Source organism: Xyrauchen texanus, chromosome 33 (assembly GCF_025860055.1).
Source record: "Xyrauchen texanus isolate HMW12.3.18 chromosome 33, RBS_HiC_50CHRs, whole genome shotgun sequence".
Lineage (NCBI taxonomy): Eukaryota > Metazoa > Chordata > Actinopteri > Cypriniformes > Catostomidae > Xyrauchen > Xyrauchen texanus.
In genome coordinates this window covers 10,798,736-10,821,875 of record NC_068308.1, presented here as the reverse complement: position 1 = coordinate 10,821,875, position 23,140 = coordinate 10,798,736, and the positions used below count along the sequence as shown (strand labels likewise).

Sequence of the window (23,140 nt, the reverse complement as noted above, 5' to 3'; positions counted from 1 at the left end):
ATTGTTTAGGTCTGATGAAATGAAGATTTAACTGTTTGGCCTCATTTCAAGCATCATGTCTGGATGAAACCAGGCACCTCTCATCACCAGCGCAATCACATCAAACTCTGTAAATGTACTTGAGTGGCCCAGCCAGAGCACAGACTTTAACCCAATCGAACATCTCTGGAGAGACCTGAAAATGGCTGTCTACCAATGGTCCCCATCCAACCTGACAGGGCTTGAGAGGTTCTGCAGAGAAGAATGGCAGAAAATCTCCAAATCCTGGTGTGCAAAGCTTGTCGCATCATACCCAAAAATAATTGATTGCTGCCAAAGGTGCTTCACCTAAGTACTGAGTTAAGGGTCTGAATACTTATGTCAGTGGAATTTCAGGAGAGTCAAGTGTGGCAATACTTGTAATATTTGGATTCTTATTTAATTATTCTCTAGTTGGTATTTGGTTCTTGTTGGAGTCATGCAAACCAATGGACAAGGATCTTATTTTATGGTGGAAAAAATCCGGACCAATACATGAAGCTTATCAGACCAGTATGTGTGTATGTGTGATAAGTCTCTTAACACAGTTTTATAAAAAGCCAACTTTCACCACTTGTTTTTCTAAATAATGCATGTGAAATTATAAAAATGTGATGACCTTTATGTAGACTCAGATTTTATATGTGCGTTACCCTCATGCTGACAGTATTGGTTTCTATGTAAGCTTCAGGCAAGTTTGTTGAAGTTATTGTATTTTGAAACTGTTCTTGGTAAGGTTTGTGAAAAAAATACAGTTAACGTATGTGTCATGCAAGTTATTTTGAACTTGCATTTACTAGACTACAAATTTACCTGAAAATGCCCATCCCTAATTAACCAACCCAGAACACACACACACGCTATCATTTTATGCCAGGGCTCCAGACTAACTTTTTTCACTAGGAGCACAGTGGCCCCCAACTGAAAATTTTAGGGGCACAACCAGAAAATTTATGGGCACACACCGTAAATCAACATGCTAACCAAATATTCACATTTCTACTAATTTCCACTGTACTATTAATAGATACTTTGATATTAGATGCAGAAATGACAATGTGCTGTTTCAAATTCACATTTTATTGTGCACTTTTATAGACGCAACAACAAGGTAAACCGACAGCACCATTGCTGTCATGGCAGTACAAATAGATATATATATATATATAAAAAAAATATACCATAGATACATTCAGAAAAAGTGCTTAGTAACAAGTTACGGAGCATCTTTGATCATTGTGTAAGTCTTCCCCTTCAGAGTATCTGCAATTACTCCAACAAATTGTGCGCATGCTGTATCGTTGTTGTATGTTTCATTAATTTTTAAGCCATTCTTCCTTTTGAAGGTCGAGCTGGCTTTTGAATTTGGTGAAGGGTAGTTCCTCCTTAGCAACGAAGTAGGCAGTGTTAAATTTCAACATCATCTCTGCCTCATCTGCGCTCTGATTTACAGCCTCTTGTCTTCTAAAAGCAACCGGCAGTGGCGTCACTTTTTGATTTATGAACATATCACGGCATACTCTGTGCTTAAGGCTGAGACTATGTTTAACTAAAGCATTAGCGTTTAAACTGCGAAGTGCCTGCACTGTCGGCAAACTTCGTGTTTCCCGCATTTTTGGGGTAGCGACTGCAGTACTCGCAGTTCATGGAGTTCGTCTCCTTACAGTACTTCAGCCAGCTGAAATCTCGAACCCACTCTTCCCGAAAATGGTGGGTTCGGGACTTTTTCGCAACACAAACCTCGGACACATCATCAGACTGTGGCACTGGCACACTAGCCGCAGGTCGGAAGAACGAGTCAATAGTTCGCTTCATTGCTCAGATGCGCATAGAAGGTTGTGATATTTTGTCTGTCTCCCACAAATGTTTACGCGCGGTCGATTATAGACCCTCCCTCCACGCATTAGCCAGTTACAGTGGCCATTCCCTATTCTTCTCACACTCATCACATTCCGGATTCATTAATGCGCAACTTCCACGTTTAACTTAAAATTCAGTCGCACACACTAAAATTTTGGTCGCAGTCTGGAGCCCTGTATGCAAATTTATATTGGCCAAATTTTTTAGATTATCCTATCCTTACTGATCATTAACCTAAACTTGGAACTCAAACTGTGTTATTTTGGGTTTCGTTCTGCTCATTGGGATATTACAGTGGTTTATTCAGTGTGCAGAGCTGGGATGAGAATTGTTTTTTGGATTGTAGGTTTGATGTGTTTCATGGTGAACAGACCACGCAGCAGGAAGTATTTTTGACGTCAGTTAAACCCATTCTCCCCCACATCCTCAATGGACAGAATGCCAGCGTCTTTGCTTATGGACCCACTGGAGCAGGTATGTGTATACACACACTTTTTCAGTTGTTCTGCCCTATAGATTTTCATTCAATTAGGTATCTACCATTTTGAGTAACTTGAAATTTGCTTTTGGAGTGAGCTTGATTTATTTTTTTATTTAGCTTTACTTTTAATTGATGTTTGAGTACCTTTTTGATTTAATTATGAAAGGGATAATGTACAGTCAACCATATATTTTAGCAGATTAAACCCTGACAGGGTGATCGGTACCTCGATGCGAAGCGGACGGGTCTCCTATTACCCTGAAGGCATTTATTTTGCAATTTTAACAAAATCGAGTATCCAAGAGAACGGTGAAATGAGGTAAAAATGCACACCCTGAGATGTTAATAAACCTTACACCTCAGGTGTGTATTCGTTTTCAATAACCGAACAGTCAAGAGTGAGTTATTCTTATACCACTGTTACATGCAAATGTGTATTATTTGAAATGTATGCTTGAAACTTTTTTTGACTAACAAGGTATTGTGTAGCGAGAGCTATGTGTGTTTTTGTGCGTGTGTGTGTGTGTGTGTGTATTACACACACATATATACACATATATATATATATATATATATATATATATATATATATATATATATATATATATACACACACATACATGCCACAACATTAAAACCACCTGCCAAATATTGCCTAGGTCTCCCTTGTGCCGCCAAAACTGCGCCAACCTGCATCTCAGAATAGCATTCCGAGATTATATTCTTCTCATCACAATTATACAGAGTGATATTCTTCTCATCACAATTATACAGAGTGGTTCTCAGAGTTACCATTGACTTGGTGTTTATCTGTAGAACTGTGTATATATGTATGTGTGTGTATTTTTTATAAATAAATAAATAATGCCTCCCTACAGGAAAGACCCACACTATGCTCGGCAGTCAAGAGCAGCCAGGGATTATTCCCAGAGCAGTCAGAGAGGTCTTCTATCTGGTCGGAGCACAGGAAAAGGAGCAGGATGGATGGGAATACTCTGTTGGGATGTCCTACTTGGAAATCTACAATGAAAAGGTACTCATGAGGCATGTCATTAATTATGATTGATCAGTGTGTTTTCCTCATAATTCAAGGTTTTACCTTTGGAATAAAGCAATATTCCTGGTTCGATACAAGTTAAGCTTAATCGACAGCATTTGTGGCATAATGTTGATTACCACAAATTATTTTGACTCTTGTTTTTAAAAAATAAAATTTATAATTATAAATTGTGCTAACAATGGAATGGTGTCAGATATTAACAGATTGATTAAACTGGCCGATTGCAGTCTGTCACTAATCTTAATTGATATGTAATTGATGTGAAAATCACTCCAGAACCCTAATGCACTTTGTGTTTGTAGGTGCTGGACCTGCTGTCCCCAGGTTCCCAAGACTTGCCTATCCGTGAAGACAAGGACAGGAACATCCTGATTCCTGGGCTAACACACACAGCCCTCTCCTCCTTCACTGACTTTGACACTCATTTCATCCCTGCGAGTCTGAACCGCACCACGGCCTCTACTAAACTAAACAAGCGTTCCAGCCGCAGTCATGCTATCCTCCTCCTGAAGGTCTGAACTTGCAGTTGTTTATACTTCATCCTTATACATGTTCTTAAATAAATAGTTCGCCCAAAAATAATTCACTAAGTCATCGTTTACTAATGTTCATGTTGTTCCAAACCCATTACTTTTTTTCCATGGAACACAAAAGGAGTTGTCTCAGTCACCATTCATTTAAATTGTTTTGAATGGTGATTGAGTGTCACATTCTGCCTAAAATCTCTCTGGGCTCAACAGAAGAAAATTAAGTCAAATGGTTTTTGAACAACATGAGGGTGAATAAATTATTATTATTATTATTTTGGTGATCTATCCTTTAAGTTCTTCATTAGCACTTTAACAGGTCATGGTCTCTGTTTGGTGAACCATGATTTGGTAGCTAGTGCTGAAATGAAATCTCTCCCTAAAACAAAGCCACTGACTTGATTTTGTCTGCTGGTTATATTTGGGAGTGAACACTCAAAGGCACCGTTTCCACCTGGTGCGTTAGATGCGTTTTCAGTGATCCGATTACATGGTCAGCCGAGAAACTCCTGTTTCCACCTGGCATGAACATGCATCTCAAATTCGTCTCCTGTGAGCACTTGTGTTCGGATTTTAAGAGAAAGATCTCTGATTTCATGGCGACTTTCACTACAGGTGCACTTTCTCCTAGATCCAGCTGAAATTTGCTCTAAGCATAAATGCAACATTTCGAGCAGAATTCTCAGTTAACCTGAGCTTCGGATGTGTGTGCTTGTCATCTGTGTCCCTCCATGTTGACATCAACACTCCTAAGAACATGTAATATTTAATTTGTATTCCTTCTCCGATTGAGAAAAACATTGTTACAGACGTGACCGTTGCGAAAGCAGCACTTACCTGTACATGAGGTAAAACCATCTAAAATGCTTTTTAAACCAGCAATCTTTGACTTCTGAGAAATTGGTGTGGTATCAAATAAGGCTGCACGATTGAGTAAGATTGAAATCGCAATATGGTCTTGTGTGACAACCTTGAAAGGCTGCATTTAAAAATGGACTTCAATCAGCTCTTTACTCAGCATTGTTTAAGCAAGAGGCACCCTATATCAGTCTCAACGGCATTATCCATTACATCATGAACGAACCTTAAGGGGTATTTTGTTCCTTTTTTGATAGCTTTTATTTTTCCATGTTGTGGTTAACATTTCCATGGATTTGCGCATCATACTCATTAAGTACAAAATAACCTTTTTTTTTTTTTCCACATCAATCATCAAGCTATGATTTTTTTAATCTTTTTATCTCTCATTGTGGCTTTTTTTATTTTATTAACAATTTTATTGATTCCAAACATACAAACGGAGTCAATTATTTATCTTTACACATCCCTAAAAAACGTGTTGTGTCTCCGTCTTCTGATTGGCACCACCAGCAGGTGGGCTTGTCTTTTAAGACCAAGACTATACAATCTAGAGTGGGTCCAGTAGAATCAATGAATTTTTTTTTGTATTGCATTAGATGGACCCTTGCACCTATAGATGTAGACTTATTGCTTTTTAGAAACCTACGCCACACTCCCTCCTCCAATACAAATTTAAATCTTTCTCCCATAATCTCTTGAGATAATATGAAGCTCTGTCCCCAGACTCTAAATTAGCAGAGAGATTGTGGCTCTTTACAATTTTGGCCTGCCATGAGTTTAACAGATCCAATCCATGTTTAATGGAATGATTTTAAAGAACAATATCTTTTGTACCTCCTTTGAAACATTTTTAAATATAATTTCTGAGCAAAACTCATATATATATATATATATATATATATATATATATATATATATATATATGCTCCCAGACCTTAATATGGAAGATTCCTGAGAAATGCAAGCTTGTAGTACTACCTGTTTACTCCAAAGGGCAGTAAGTGAAACTTCAGCTGTGTGGCAATGCACAGTTTATACAGTAAAGAAAAGCAGCAGCACAACACAAACTTGCGTTCAAAATACTTGATGGGAGCGCAAATCCGAACTAAGGGATCTCAATGTGTTCGAAGTATTAAACTATATTTAACTAGACACAGTGACCTAAAAGTTTTGTTTGACGCAACGCACCCGAGATGCTACACAAGCATATCTGACCCAGGTGTAAATTGACGGGTCCTTAAACAAGCCCTCATAATAAATCTCAAACTGATTGACAAATTCACTTGTGAAATGGATTGCTGTGAACTGTATGCCAATGATTGTCATATGTGCAATTATATGGTAGTAAACCATACATTGTATTCTAAAGCTGCTTTTTGGTTTGTCTTATTAATGATTAACTCTTCTGTCACAAGAATGTAATGCATTTTAAGTATCTGAATATTTTTTTATAAAGATAACTATGTATCAGTATTTCATAATTGTATATTGAATTATTTTTATATGAGGGGCTTTCTCAGCAAATATTTGTATATGCGATTTATTAATCAGGACACCGTGTAATTAATTCAATGACATTTTACTCGTTTGACAGCCCTAATATAAATATTTTAATTAAAAATTAATATCTGTGCATCCCTATTTTAAACTTGTTTATAGTGCAGTGATTCATTGGTGAGGGGTGGTGCTTCACTGCTCTCTGGGAATGCATTCGGGATGGATTAGCGGTCACACATCAAATGCTATTTCACATTTGTTTTTGACTTACTCTGTATGTGGTCTCAGTAATCCAATCACAACCCCTTTTCCACCTGTATTTAGCGCTGACCACTTTTGATCAGATGACCAAAAATGCATCTTAATACCATTTGTAACCGGGGGCCAATGTAACCACAATAGAATTATAAAGCCATTTAAAGGAATAATTTACCCAGAAAGATGAAGATTCTTGTTGTTCTAAACACATTACTGACTTTCTTCCATGGAACAAAAGGTTAAATTTAGAATGTACTAGACACTCTTTTCCATGCATTTGCAATGGATGATGGTAACTGGAGCTTTAAAGCTTAAAAAGGATGCAGAAGTAGTGCACACAACTTGTATGTCATTCCAAGTGTTCTGAAGTCCAATGCTAGTTTTGTGTAAGATACACAAAAAATTAATCAAAGTAGATTGTTCATACTCAGAAAAGGTCTTAAAGGTTTGGAACAACATGAGGGAGATTAAATCCGTTTTCAATTGTATATGAACTATCTATTCCAATCTCAATTTAAACCCATAAAATGGCCATTTTTGCCCTTAGGTAGTGAAATCTCAACTCGGGCCACCACACAGACAACAAACAGGAAAGCTGTATCTGGTTGACCTCGCTGGTTCAGAGGACAATCGACGTACAGGGAACCAGGGCATTCGTCTGAAAGAGAGTGGAGCCATCAATCTGTCCCTCTTCACCCTCAGTAAAGTGGTGGATGCTTTGAACGCAGGGGCCGGGAGCCGTGTGCCCTACAGAGACAGTAAACTCACCCGTCTGCTGCAGGACTCTCTGGGAGGTTCAGCACATTCGGTCATGATCACGAACATAGCGCCGGAGTACAGATACTACTTTGACACTTTCTCCGCCCTCAACTTTGCTGCCAAGTCAAAACAGATTGTGAATCGTCCATTTGTCAGGGAAACTGTGGTGGCCCCTGTTATTGGTGAGGAATACTGCTTGAATAATTATTCTAAAAGCCTAGTTGTGCAACATTTGGGATGTTTTTATTTGGATGATTGTATTTGTTGGCTACACTAAGCATCCACCAAACTCAATACAGACATTCAGTCTGTTCTGACTTAAGTTGGTATATCTTTTCTAACCAATCAGACCAGTGGTCTTCCATAGCTGATGATCAAAAATCCCATTCACACTTGATGAAATTTCATTTTCTTGTTTATAATGGCTGTCTTTCCTCTCTTAGCTCCTGGCAAGAGAGCCAGAGAGGAGCAGGAGGCCAGAGGTACTTGTGAGCCCCAGAACAAGAAGTCAAAGGAGGGGAAGAAAGCTGAGCACCCCCCATCACCACCCACACAACCACACAGGTAAAGGAGCTCATCTTGCAGCGGGTAAACTAGATTATGCCATCGTGAGCACTTTAACAGGTCTTGGTCTTGTGCAGTAGACCATGATTTGGTAGCTGGTGCTCAAAGGAAGTTTCTCCCTATAGCGAAAAACCACTGGGTAAGAGTGCCTTGTGGGACATTAATAGGGAGGACATATTGCCTTTTATATACATTTTTATTCATGTTTTATGTATTTACTAACATGTTTGCATATTAATACTTAAAATAGATGCCACACAGGGACTTCCACGAACATTGAGTAATGTCTCAAATTAATTTAATCTATTTAATCAATTTATTAAAATCAACTGTTTGAATGGACTCACTGGAATTAACCAAATTTACAAACACTAGATCTGTGATCAAAATGATGTGCTTGAATCCGATCGTGACAGATATTTCTGTGATAGTTCATATATCTCTCAGTTCACCAGATTCATCAGTTCTGGACCGACTGATTGCCCTGGAGAAGATTATGATGGGTTCAGGAGAGAGAGAGAGACTCAACCTGCTCAAAACTGTGGCCCAGTCCCGCAAAGAGATTCAGGTATGCACTGGCAATATAACTCAATGTGGTTACACTTGGTTTTCACATTTGCTTGGTCTGAATACAAGTTCCATTCCACCCCCTGCCCTCATAGGGCTCTTTTCACATTGTGTTGTTTTATTTAGTGATGCACTAAAATGAAGATTCTTGGCTTAAACTGAAAATTCTGAACACAATGGGTCAAAAATGATAATTATTTTGAAGAAAAGGTTCACCCAAAAATTTTCATAATTTCTCACGCTCATGCCATCCCAGCTGCGGCTCAGAAACAAAGATTTTTAGAAGAATATTTTAACTCTGTAGGTCCTCACACTGCAAGTGAATGGGTACCAAAATTTTGAGCACATAAAAGCAGTATAAAAGTAATCCATACGACTCCAGTGGTTAAAGGCATATCTTCAGAAGTAATATGATAAATGTGGGTGAGGAAAAAGAGCAGTCTTTAAATTTAATCTCCACTTTAACATTCGATTTTTTTTTGGGGGCTATTTTTCATGCATATAGCCAGCTACTGGGCAGGGAGGAGTATTAAAATAAAAAAAGGACTTGAATATTGATCTCTTTCTCATCCACATCTATCATATCATTTCAGAAGATATAGATTTAACCAATGGAATCTTATGGATTACTTTTATGCTGCCTTTGTGTTTTTTTTTAGTCAAACATCTGAGATGGCATAAAGGTGGGTAAATAATTTTTATTTTAAAAATAGACTGTGGGACTCTGGATTGGATTGAATAACTCTTAACAAATTTTTGAATGACATCAAAGTTTGGTTCATTTTGAAGATGTTTTCTAAACGCTGGTGCACAACCACAAACCGCACCCGAGTCCACTTGAAAAGGTGGTCTGGGGTACGGTTCATGTGAACTCCAGAACGGTTCGCTGATTAGAATGCAATCGTATCAAAACGCATATGTGAACTGCTATTGATGATGTATAATTCACGTCTTTGCAGGCTCCCGATCGTAATTATAATGGTAGAATGTATTTCTCAGACTTGACTAGTTTTGTTTAGATTATGAAATTATGAAATCGGGTTATGGATGTAATAAAAATGGACATGCTTTTGGGAGACGACTTTGTGCATTTCCATTCACAAAATTTTTTACAATCCAGAAATAATACTAGCCACATGATGAAGGGTTGGCACTCCTAAGACAATGTAATATTTTTTTTTTATTCATTGTCATTTTCACATAATGTGAATGTTGAGGGAAAACCATCCAAAACTCTTTAAAACCTGCAAATGTTGGCTTCTCAGACATTTGTTATGATATCCGTTAATGTACCATTATGGATTGAATTAAGAATGAAATCGCGATATGCCCATGCATGATAACTATATCGCGTTTAAAACATTAGGCTCATTTGAGATGTGCAAGTACTGCGCAGAACCGATCACCAGTGATCACTGGCAGGTGCATGCCAGTTAGAAATCTGTCCGACTTACTATGATGACGTATGTCAAAAAAAATCTCCCGTGAGGTGTCCGTAGTCTTTTGAGTCGGGCACGTTTGGACACGACACTGGTGACTGCTTTGCTCATTGGCTTAAACAATCGTGATGTTTTTTTTTTGTTTTGTGAATTATGCAATATCTGCCTTTGATCTCATGGGTGTCTGACCCACTATGAAAAGTGAGAACTGTATGATTTGACAACCTGTATTTCATTCCTCCCCTGACTGCAGCCATCTAATCTGGTCTACTTTCAAGTGAGGCATTTGGTATCTCAAACAAGCCTATTGTCTGCATTGACTGCTTCAGTCAGCATTGCAGGAGACATCAGCGCCCTCTAGTGGCTGTGTGAAAAATACTGAGCAGCGCATTAAAATGAGATGATCTAATGTTTATCAAATTACAATTGAAATTGCAAAGCTTGTCAATTATCCTTTCCCACATGCTGACTATATATTTTATAACTTCTGCACTCTGGGTGGTTTTGTGCTGATCAACAATAGCTGTGTGTTGGTCAAGAATTATTGGCAAACTTTATACAGTAGATTTCTATTTGTTAACATTAATGCTTTAGGTATCATGAACTAACAGAACTATCTTTTTCACTGTATTTATTAGGGGTGTAATGGTTTATTGTGGCACGATACATTGCGGTTCAAAATTGTGATTACATCGTGGAGATGGGACAGGTTTTTTTTAAGCGTCTGTTCTATCCAATATGCACAACTTGCATAACGTGGACATACAAATGAAAATCCCTTAATTGCACACAATTCGCTCTAACATACGATTGCACACTACCAGCCACGTTGTTGTATGATGAGATCGGCTGCAACTGTGGAAACTGAAACTAGAAGCAAAAGAGAAAGATGCGCTTTTCAGTGCGAGGAAAAGGAATGCCTGTTTGAAGTGCGAGAGAGATCTGCTCTGACGGTGCAAGATAAAATACAAGTTTACAGAGGTTTTATGATCATGCCACATTACTATACAACAGTTAGTTCCGGTCATTGAATCTGATTGGATGAGAGCGTTCCATGAGCACTGATGGTCTGACACCAGCACTCGGACACTTCACTGTGTGTGTGTATCACTCCGCTTGTGTTCGTGCTGTTCTAAACTAAAGTGTAAAAGCAGTGCAGATCTGTTAAAAGCTAATTTAAAAAGATACACACAGCCTACATCAGTTTTCTTTTTATATTACATATGTCATATTTTTGTGTAATATGAGCCAGTTGGTGACATAGAACAACGCTCTGTGATCGCTCATATTACGAATACATTACTAAAGCTAGGAAATGGCTTTAAACGAACAACTTCAGCATTAAGGCTCATCACAGCTGAGAAACACAACAGACTGATTACAAAACTCAAGGTGCTTACCTCCTATCGGAGTTTCCACATTGGGAACCGTTTCAATAGGGAATGACTCTTGCGCACCAGCTACCGTGAAATAGAGAGGAATACCCTCGCTTGGACAGCTATTTTACCACTGAGAAAGCTGACAGCATCTCTGCTTTGGTGTGGCAACAGGTGATCACACACGCTCCGTCTCTCTCTCTCTCTCTCTCTCACACACACACACACCCATCTATCCTTGTTTATCCAATAGCTTGGTAGAAATGACACCGATTGGACGCATCATTTGTTTTGAACCAGCAACGGCAGATTCTGATTTGTCGCGTAAGAATGTAGTTCCATGCACAAATGCGTTTTTATGACTTAGTTTTTCCTAAATTTTTTAAAAATGTGCTTGTTCATTAATCAGCAATATCACACTCGCAATCCTGCTATATGGCACTAAATCAGCACTGCTGTGATTACCTAAAACCGAATCACAGCAGTGCTGATGTAGGGCCATATCGCACTCTTGCTCTTGTGTGATATTGCTTAAATGTAATGATGAGTATTATGTATAATAATGCTGTGGGGAAATATAATCTGAATGTCATGTCGTATTTGATTTCATCAGTAAATTATTATTTAAAAGGATAAGCATGCACCTCCCAAAAAATATGTATTTTTGAAAATAATATTTAAATAGAATCTAAAATAATGTTGTCTCCGATTACATTTAAATTTTAAATACATGTAATCAATGACAGTGTGTAAGCACCATATGTGTCCAACATAATTCCCTATTTTCAGCAAAGCAGAATTACTAGCTAATATTTCCATTTGGCATCACAATTGCCCTCTTTTGGGCAAATTTGTTTAGTCCCAGTACATATCTGATCCAATAATTGTTTTTTATATTGACAAGTGTTTTGGGGGTAATCAACATTGTGCCACAAATGCGTTCAATTGTGTAACTGACTAGAAATTGCAGTCTATCAGTAATCATAAATTCACAAAGTCAAAGAAATTCCCTGGCCAGTGAAAGCAATTTCTGTGGAAGGCATCCAAGCATTCTTGCTTGCCTGCTAATCTGTCAAATTAGGCTAGATTTCTTAAACCAGTTGCGAACTGTATTGCAGTCCACATGAAACAAAGTTTTGAAGTGGATGTTTTCTAAATTGTTTTGTGCTTTTCTCTCTGTAGATGTTGAAAGAGAAACAGAAGGAGTTGGAGGACAAGGCGAAGATGCTTAATAATCAGAATGTAATGATCGAGAAACAGTCCAAAGATGGTCTTTTATTTAAGACAGATCTCCTCCCACTACAACGAAAACAATCTACAGCAGCCAAACCACGCAAACAGCAGGCTGTCGTCACACCACTACAGAGTAAGACATGATACATTTTATCCTTGTGTGTTTACAAAAAACATTAGTGTTTTGTTGATTTCGAAATGTAGTATACCTCAAACCTTCAGAGGCTCATTAAGGGCTTTTTTTCCCTGCATTTGAGGAGAGGCTGCTGTCATGTTTCTATGCCTCTCCTCCACATAATACTTTTCTGCTCTCTCTCATAACCTGCTACGGTCAGCTGCCATGCTGCACATTGTTGTTCCAGAGGAGTTTAATTGTGGTCACTCTTGCGCTTGGCCTTGTGAACTGATACTGGTCCACTGCAGTTTGTTTTCTGTGTGGGAACATGTTTTTAGTGGGAACTTAAAACAGAACAAAATAATGGTTTAAAATTGGGTTTTAACATTATTTTCTCTCCCTTTGTCGTCTCTACTACACACGTGTCAGTCTCTCAGGTGCAGCCTTTACTGCAGTCTGTAGTTGTGTGTAAACCCTCACAATCTAGGGAAAAGATGAAACGCATCAAGTCTGAGGTCAGTGTTCATATTCTCATGCTCGCATGTTGCAATTTATAACATTTTCATAGATGAATGCTTTTAAACTATCAATCAGTCGATTGACTTAATTGTGATATGAGTGGTGATATGACAACCCGTGTGGAGGACTCTTAAATACCATGTGTGTGTTTATTTTAACTACCATTTAAATCTTAAATTTGGATTTTCCTTTTTAAAATCTGTATATTAATATTTTTTTTTTTTTAGAATTGAATTAACCAGTGGGTGTGGGTGGGCAGGCAGTATATCGACTTTTAAAGATGTATAGATATATATTCAAATGAGATATAGGATGAGATAATAACCTTTTTATATATAAATAGTTAGCGTTACATAAAGATCTCTGGAAAAAAGTCTGGTCTGATGAATCTCGATTTCTGCCGAGGCAAACAGATGGTAGGGGCAGAATTTGCATCAACAGCACTAATCCATGGGCCCAACCTGCCTTGTGTCAACAGTCCAGGCTGTGGTGGTGTAATGGTGTGGGGAATGTTTTCTTGGCACACAATCAATCCCTTCATGGCCAAAATTTACCCATCTTCAAATGGCTACTTCCAGCATGATAATGCACCATGCCACGAAGCAAAAGTAATCTCAATCTGGTTTCATGAGCAAGACTATGAGTTCACTGTCATTCAGTGGCCTTCCCCGTCACCATATCTGAATTCAATCGAACATTTTGGGATGTGGTAGAACGGGAGATTCCCAGCTTGAATGCTCTCAAATCTGCAGAAATTATGTGATGCAATCAAGTGAACTTATTTTATTGTATTTTTTTTATATCCTTTTTTCCCAATTTGGAATGCCCAATTCCCACTACTTAGTAGGTCCTTGCTTACTCACCTCAATCCGGGTGGTGGAGGACAAATATCAGTTGCCTCCACTTAGACATTCAATCCGCGCATCTTATCACGTGGCTCGCTGTGCATGACACCGTGGAGACTCGCAGCACGTAGAGGCTCATGCTATTCTCCGATCCATTCACAATTTACCACGCATCCCATTGAGAGCAAGAACAACTAATTGCAACCACAAAAAGGTTACCCCATGTGACTCTACCCTCCCTAGCAACCAGGCCAATTTGGTTGCTCAGGAGACCTGGCGGGTGTTTCTCAGCACACCCTGGATTCGAACTCGCAACTCCAGGCGTGGTAGTCGGCGTCAATGCACACTGAGCTACCAAGCCCCCCCACAATTATATGAACATTCTGAATTCTTTCAATTTTAATTTGAATGTTTCCAAATTCTTGTGGAATCCATGCCACAAGGAATTGAGGCTGTTTTGAGAGCAAAGGGAGGCCCTTCACAGTATCACTATAGTGCTCCTAATAAAGGTGTGTTTACAAAGTTTTAAATGTATTGGCATAAGATGTGAACATAAGTGGTAACGTGATATTTAAGCCCTTACATTTAGATCAGCCTAGTTACTTACTCATTTCTGATGTCAAGGGGATAAACCATGTTTAATGTGATTTAACCTTATGATGATTTTACTCATTGTTCTGATTTAGATTTGTGAGGGTAAGGAGAATGGAGGTGTGGACCCTCCCTCTTCTACAGATGTGAACTGGGAGTCCCGTCTAGATACAGAGTTACTGGAGTGTTCCAGGAAGAAAATCCTGCAAACACTGAACTCTGGCTCCCTGAAAGAGCTCAAGAGCCTGCAGCTTATAGGAGACAAGAAGGCCAAGATGATCATGGGCTGGAGAGAAATAAATGGGTACTTCTCAGAGGTATAGTCCTCCGAGATCACACCACCTGCAGTGGTGCTGACTAGAGTTGGGGATTGAAATGGGTTTAAAGAAGAGTAGAAAATCACAGGAGTAGCATAATGGTCTTGCTGCTAAAGTGTGTATATACTAGGGTTGCAACTGTATGAGATTTTCACGGTATGATAACGGTCTCAGAAAATATCACTGTATACGGTATTACACAATTACTATTATCAGTGAAAACAAAGGTTATTTTATTTATTTTTGAGCAAATACTTTATTATAATTGAAACCATTTATTTTATTGAAGTATGTGTAAAAAAAAGTCTCCCTTTTGAAAATAAAATAAATAGAAAAAATAAGAAAGCTAACAGAATTATAATAATAGATTGAATTATAAACATGATAAAAAATATAATGTAACTATAACAAGTTATATAACTAAAGCATGTTAGTTTACATGTTAAATGAACTAATAAATGAAAAATAACATCAGCTGTGTAAGCTTTTGAAGTAATGTCCTGTGATTATTAACAGTTAACATATACTGTAGGTGCACGACAGTGAGGCCAAACTGCTCCTGTCTGCACCTTTAACTCAGAGGTTCTCAACTGGTTTTGCTTCAGGATGCAGATTTTACATTGGACATCAAGTGTCGACCTGCCATAGATTAAACATAACCTGTATTTAATGTATCTTGGGTTGCATTTCCTTTTATGTTGTATAGTTTTGTTCATGGTTTTCCAGTACAAGGACATGCATCAAGTGACATTATTTTTGTTGTTGATGTCAACGTTTGACTTTCATCACACAACTGAATAACACAGACTGCATGACCGTGATAAATGATTACTGCAAGAGTTAGCTTAACATACAGGCGTGAATGTACATCAACATTTCTAAATTGCACAAATAATAAATGCATATACATATTTGTCTCTGGCTTGCTTTTGTTCGCATGTCAATGATGCGGAGATCTACTTTTATATTTAATTTAATCACTGAGAAGGTTTACCTGCAAAATTAGTAGCACCAAACATCACAAGCAGCCTCAAGATTGGACACAGAGTAGCCGTATAACACTTTTCCTTGAGCAGAATATGGAACTACAGATCGCCAAGTTTGTTCAAAGGGGAAAGCCAGATAGAAATGGCGCACTCGCGTACATGGTTGCCAGATTGCACAAAAGTATATCATTAGGTGGAAGTTTTCCAATTTGCACAAGTATAAATCTCAAACTGGGTGTGTTGCCTCTCTTATCTGGCAACCACGAGCATGGTAAACGCTTGTGGAGACGTGTTATGTCCCAATGCAAGTTAACTGAAATATCCAATGAAAAATAAACGCTTTTAGGATAAATGAGCCACGGGCCACATTTAACCATGTGGAGGGCCTGATCCAGCCCGCGGGCTGTAAAATGCCAATGTCTGCTTTAGCTGTGTGCGAGATTATCTTTAAATCTGCCTCGGAAGTCCTAAATAGGCCATTACTTGAGCGATCGCTGAAATATCTTCAATGGGAGAACCATGGCATTGTTATTTCTCTGCTGTCCCCGACCCAGTCCGAATAAACCAGTTGAGAAACACTGCTTTAACTCATACACACACACACACACACTCATGTCAGACCCCCTCACCTCGCTTCTCTCTGACATATTCTCCGCTGCATTTGTGTGTGTGTGTGTGACGCAAGTTAACGAGTCTGAAAGGCAGACATGGAGGAAAGGAGATGTGCGCATGGGAGATTCTCTGTCCGGTTGCATTTTTTTGTCAATACCGTAGATAAGCAAATGTACATGGTATGATAACCGTGAATTTTCAAACCGTTGTATACCGTGAAACTGGTATACCACTGCAACCCTAGTATATACTTAGATGGAGCAAGTAATGGAATGGAACAATGTTTTTTGAGATGCGACATGGCCAGAGGCACCTTCATAGATGTTAATACTTAAATTAAATCCTGACAGTCATGTTCTTGTCTATATATAGTGATAATTCCAGATTAGAAAGAGTTTATGAAAACTCCTTTTTAGGAGTATTAATTGATCATAAACTAAGCTGGAAACCACAAGTCAACTATATTAGTTCTAAATTGGCAAAGATTAATGGTATATTTTGTAAAGTGAGACACATATTGAACCGAGATACAATGTATATTTTATACTGCGCGCTTTTTCTTCCTTATTTGCACTACTGTACAGAAGTGTGGGGCAATGCCTATAAAACCACCCTTAAGACGATATGCACAATGCAGAAAAAGGCAATTAGAATAGTCTGCAATGTTGGTTATGTACATACAAATGATTTATTTTTAACATTGCAAACATTAAAATTTAAAGACATAGTGGATTTTAAGACCACACAAATTATGTACAAAGCTAAAAACAAAGTACTTCCTAGTAATATTCAAAGATGGTTTAAGGAAAGAGATAGCAGACACAATTTAAGAAGGAGAGGAAATCTCTCAAGCAATGGCACGCACCACACTCAAAAGCATGTGCATATCCGTCAATGGGGTGAGGTTGTGGAATAATTTACCTGTAATAATTAAGGAAAGCAATCATATTGTGCAATTTAAAAGAAGGTTTAAAATGTCTATATTAGAAAAGTATATGAATTAAGGTGGACTTGGGACAAATGTCTCATTTCCTCTTCAAGAGGTTGATTTGAATTACCATACAGTCTGTTTTTTGCCATTTCATTAATATTTATATTATTGTTAGTATTACATTTTGGGTTTTTCTTTTTTCTTTTTTTTCTTTCTCATTTTATAATTGTATTGTGTGATGTGTTTTTTTTTTTCTCTCTCTCTCTCTCAATAAGGATAAGTTATGATATTTTTTACTAATGTTCTGAAGAGGAAAGGGAAAAGAAAGGAAATGAGAAAGAAGACAAAAAAAGAGAAAAAGAAAAGGAGAAAGACATTAAAAAAAAGAATAAATAAATAAATTGTAAATGATATATTAAGATCGGTTTAAGATGATATAATTATGAAGCCAATTTAATGATTATTAACTAGAGGTGGAGAAGGGGTAGGATTAAATAAGCTTATGCTTCTTCCTACTCCTTTTCGGACATGTATATGTTAATATTGTTTTGTTTCTTGTTTATTGTATTATAATTTTTGTATTATTATTTGTATTATTGAACTATTTTTACATGTTCGAAATAAAGTTTCATTCATTCATATAGGTGGAGGACCTGAAGAAAATTGAAGGCATTACAGCTAAACGTTTCTCTTCCTTCATTAAGGTATGTGGTTTCCATCTATAAGCTTGAAAACATTTTTGTAAGCTTAACGATATCCAATTTATTTTTAACCCAAAGTCTGTAGAACGCCTCTGTAAGGGTGAAAAAGGGAGTTCTTGTACCTTTTACCTCATTCAACTCTTGCTCACTGCTGTCTGGTATAGATCTTAATGTGTTGAGAGAGGCACAAAAGGATGTAATGGAGGAATATTACATTTTACTATATTTTAGTCATACAGTCTCTTTTTCCCTAGGCCAATATCCTCAGCAGTATGGGAAAGTGAGGTGTGTGTGTAGGGGCCGGATCAGAAGAGAAGACCTTGTACACTAATGCTTTTTAAATGTATTACTTTTTAATGTGTGTAACATTTTTGTACAGTTATTTTTTTTCTGTCTCTCTGAGATACTGTGTATACTATGCTGTTCTTATATTTCCTGCATACTTGCAAAATTTCCCTTTTTAGTATTTAATTTTAACCTTTTTTTTTTTTTTTTTTTTTTAAACAAATAAATTCCATCACATAACTAAGGCTCCATTTATTTCAACTTATTAAATATGCATACATTGCACATGTAATTTTATAAGCCACTTTTTTCTTTGCTAAACTACATCACTTGTGTTCTTACAATCCCCGTTTCTCTACAGGGTTCAGCATCCACATTCAACCCCCTTATTGTGTAGTATCTATTATGTTCATCAAGGGTTTTTAATTTACACAAACAATTTTATTTTACCAGTTTTACTGCTTCAGAATTACACGGGCAGTTTTTGGCAACTGTAGTGCTCCCACAGATGCAGGTATGCTGTCGTGTCCAATGTAGTTTTTATAGGTCACATCCTTTAATAATAGCCTCTGCGAAATCTGTTTTTACATTAGAGATTAGACTGAGATTCACAAAATCCTCCAAGTGCCGCTCCAACTGTTCAAGCAATAGTAGTTCACCCAGAATGAACACTGCCCATTTTCTCACCCTCTTGAGTGGACAACTTGCATTCTATAGTGCTAAAAACAAAAGTTCTCGAGTGAGCACACGTGCCACTGTGAAAGAGCTTTGCTTATGAACACACAAGATATACATTTTCACAGGAAAATTGGTTCTGATTGCCTTCAGAAGACTTGGAATATGATGCTTGGACTAGTGTTATGATGCTTTTAGGCCCTATTTTGAACTTTAAAGTGAGCAACTATCTACTGCCGAGATGCTCAAGGGAAATGTCTCTCTTTGTCTTCCACATAAACAAGAAAGTCAGGAACGGCATGAGGGTAAATCAATGTTTGCATTTTTGGGTGAACTGCTCCTTTTAAGATCAGACTGAAATGGACTTTTGGACTATGGAAGGTGTCTTTAAAGTACACTGAACTCTCACGTTGTTAATTATTACTACAGAAAATAAAAATGATCCTATTTGTCATTATGGTCCAGTATATTCCAGCTTATGTTATATACTGGGCAAAAACATGACCCACTTTGATTGATCATGGTTCCCACTGTTACTGCACTTGACAAGTTGCAAATGGCCACATTAAGTATGTCCTTTTGCATTTTGAACCGCAAACAAATAATTCTTGGTTTGTGCATATGTCTGCACATCACTGCCTACAGCAGCTGAGTGCCTGCAGTCAACACTGCTTATTACACATTGAGAGACAATCCTTTTAACTAACTTGACATCACTGTGGGAGGCAAGTTCGCCCGAACGCATAGGAGCATGATATAAATTAAAACCAATGCATAGATTGGCATTAATTTTTTCATTGAAAGGCTGTTTCTTGATAATGTTTCTAACTTTTTAAAAAACTCATTATTTAGACTACATAAACCAGATGACCACATCATGCATATACTTGAATATATGGGGTCCATATAATAAATACAATTGCTTTTTAAAAATGCTAACTACTCACCTTTCAACTAAAGTTGCCTTTTTTTAAGCTAATTTGCCCAAATTGTTTAATACATTTTTCCATATTAAAATCATTTGAAAGAGTTAGTTTATGCTTAAATGCTTTAAGAGCTTTAAATGCAACAACACAAGAACTTAAAATATACTGTATATCTAGAACACCTGCAATGACTTTCTCACTTTTTTCCTGAGTTTTCATCCCTGAAAGGAAAATATGTGATTAATCTAAACGATAAACTGATTTTGTTGAAAATGTTTTTTTTTGTTTGTTTGTTTTTTTACACACCTAGTACTATTGTACATAGGTGGTAAGGCCAGAAGGGTAAAGACCCTTTCTTGCCTAAAACACTAAATAACATGCGCCTCCACAACACTTCCCACAGAGAAAGGCCACTTAAAACCAACATAATCACACAGGAATTTTACGCTTTCTGAAAGTTCGCATACCCTCAAAATCAAAACCATTCAGCTGAATTACTGACAAGGCCCATCCCACATCAGGCTTTTTTACACCAATATAATATAAATTCTATAATAAAATATTTTACACCTCTGTTGGTTATGTGTGGGTTACCGGGTAGATTTAATAATATCTGCATAAATGTTGACCGTATTTTAACTAAAAATACAAATAGCTTTTGGTGCCACTCTGAACTTTTCACCCAGAAACTAGCGCTGACACGTGCTCATACATTCAACATCACTTACAACTGGGGGCAGTGGTTCTAATTTCAGTAAGCACAGACTGATTTCAGCAGCAGAATTTTCGATCGATTGTTTCCGAATTCACAGTAGGTAGGGTGAAGTGCAGTATGTGTACTGCAATCATTTGTTTTCTACTGAGCCACTTAGATGACAGGGTGTGAATATTATTCTGAAATAGCTTTGCATCAGAAAAAGCTTTATTGCCAAGTATGTTTTTTACGCATACAAGGAATTTGTTTTGGTGTTGTAGGTGCATGTCACACATTCTCTAAATATAAGAAACAAGTATAAAAATATAAGCAATATAAATATGTCCACACAGTATATATTAAAAGTGAGAATGAAAATAAAAGAGCAGTACAGTAGAGTTAGTACAGTGGCATGTAGAGCCAGAGGTGGTGTGTGGAGATTGTCAGGGTGGGTACAGGGCCTTGTTGATAAGGCAAGTGGCGGATGGGAAGAAACTGTTCTTGTGGCGTGAGGTTTTTGTCCTGATGGACCTCAGCCTTCTGCCAGAGGGGAGTGTCTCAAAGGGATTGTGGCCGGAGTGGGAGAGATCAGCCACAATCTTTCCAGCACGCATCAGGGTCCTGGAGGCGTACAGGTCCTGGAGCGGCGGCAGATTGCAGCCAATCACCTTCGCTGCAGACCAGATGACACGCTGCAGTCTGCCCTTGTCCTTGGCAGTAGTAGCAGCATAACAGATAGTAATGGAGGATGTGAGGAAGGACTTGATGATGGCTGTGTAGAAGTGCACCATCATTGTCTTTGGCAGGTTGAATTTCTTCAGCTGCCGCAGGAAGTACATTCTCTGTTGTGCTTTCTTGATGAGAGAGCTGATGTTCAGCTCCCACTTGAGGTCCTGGGAGATGATAGTTCCCTGGAAGTGGAAAGACTCCACAGTGTCGATTGTGGAGTCACAGAGGGTGATGGGGGCAGGTGCAGGTGAGGCCGAGTTCTTCCTGAAGTCCACAACCATCTCCACTGTCTTTAGAGCGTTGAGCTCAAAGTTGTTTTGATTGCACTAGGTCACCAGGTGGTCAACCTCCCACCTGTGGGCAGACTCGTCACCATCAGAGATGAGTCCGATGAGGGAGGTGTCATCCGCGAACTTCAGAAGCTTGACGGACTGGTGACTGGAGGGGCAGCTGTTAGTGTACAGGGAGAAGAGCAGAGGAGAAATAATGCAGCCCTGGGGGGATCCAGTGCTAATGGTCTGTGAGTCGGAAACTTGTTTCCCCAGCTTCACATGCTGCTTCCTGTCAGACAGGAAGTCAGTGATCCACCTGCTGGTGGAGTCAGGCACACTTAGCTGGGAGAGCTTCTCCTGGAGCAGAGCTGAAATCCACAAACAGGATCCTGGCGTAGGTTCCTGCGGAGTCCAGGTGCTGAAGGATGTAGTGGAGGGCCAAGTTGACTGCATCGTCTACAGACCTGTTGTCTCTGTATGCAAACTGCAGGGGGTCCAGGAGGGGGTCGGTGATGACTTTGAGGTGAGCAAGCACAAGGCGCTCAAAGGACTTCATCACCACAGAGGTCAGGGCGACGGGTCTGAAGTCGTTATGTCCTGTGGTCCTTGACTTCTTGGGAACAGGGATGATAGTTGAGGAATTGAAGCAGGCTGGCATGTGACATGTCTCCAGTGAGGTGTTGAAAATGTCTGTGAACTGGAGACAGCTGATCAGCGCAGTGCTTCAAGCCGGATGGGGAGACAGCATTGCCCTTGCAATAGTTTGCATTCTCTCACAATAAATGTACCATGGTTTACTACAGTAACCATATTTTAACCATAATATTTGCAGTGAAACCATAGTGAAAATACAGTAAATGATATTAACTATAATTATATATTAAATTATAATTAAAATCACAATTTTGCGGTTATTATGCTTTTACTATACAAATTCCATAGTTTAACTGGTTTTACTACAGTAATATTGTAGACCGTAGTAATCATATATGTTTTTTTGTTTTATTTTTATTTTTTGGTGGAAACCATGATTTTACTATAGATTACTACTATTGTAGTAACTATGAAAAGTAACCGTGTTTTTTTTATTGGTGGAAACTATGTTTTAATACAGTATACTGTACCTATATAGATACCACTGTTTGACTATAGATTAACTATGGTAATACTTGTGGTTACTATGGTTTTACAACAAATACAATTTGTAGTAAAACCATAATAACCACAAAATTATTATTTTTATAATCATAGTTTTAATTTTCCTTTATTTTCACTATGGCTTTACAATGAATATGAAGATCAAAATATGGTTACTATAGTGAAATCATGGTCAATTTATTGTGATGGAATGCAAAACTATTTCAGAAAAAAAGAATCCCGCCCTGTCCTCTAAGGGGCTCCATCATTTTCTATAAGAGGGAGTTGAATTTGTTTTGAATGAT

At 38.1% G+C, this 23,140-nt stretch overlaps 1 protein-coding gene across 1 annotated transcript in view; it reads left to right on the top strand.

Annotated features, from left to right (window-relative positions):
• The window catches only part of LOC127626515 (kinesin-like protein KIF22), a 29,440-nt gene extending 10,852 nt beyond the window's left edge, over positions 1-18,588 (top strand). Inside the window, exons 3-13 of the mRNA XM_052102346.1 lie at positions 2,225-2,352; positions 3,238-3,392; positions 3,722-3,931; positions 7,110-7,503; positions 7,765-7,885; positions 8,333-8,453; positions 12,450-12,633; positions 13,045-13,130; positions 14,666-14,887; positions 18,061-18,120; positions 18,372-18,588. Of these exons, the coding sequence (XP_051958306.1) occupies positions 2,225-2,352; positions 3,238-3,392; positions 3,722-3,931; positions 7,110-7,503; positions 7,765-7,885; positions 8,333-8,453; positions 12,450-12,633; positions 13,045-13,130; positions 14,666-14,887; positions 18,061-18,120; positions 18,372-18,401 (1,711 nt within the window). The 3' untranslated portion in view covers positions 18,402-18,588. The remainder of the gene's footprint in view (positions 1-2,224; positions 2,353-3,237; positions 3,393-3,721; positions 3,932-7,109; positions 7,504-7,764; positions 7,886-8,332; positions 8,454-12,449; positions 12,634-13,044; positions 13,131-14,665; positions 14,888-18,060; positions 18,121-18,371) is intronic.
• Positions 18,589-23,140: the final 4,552 nt, after the last annotated feature.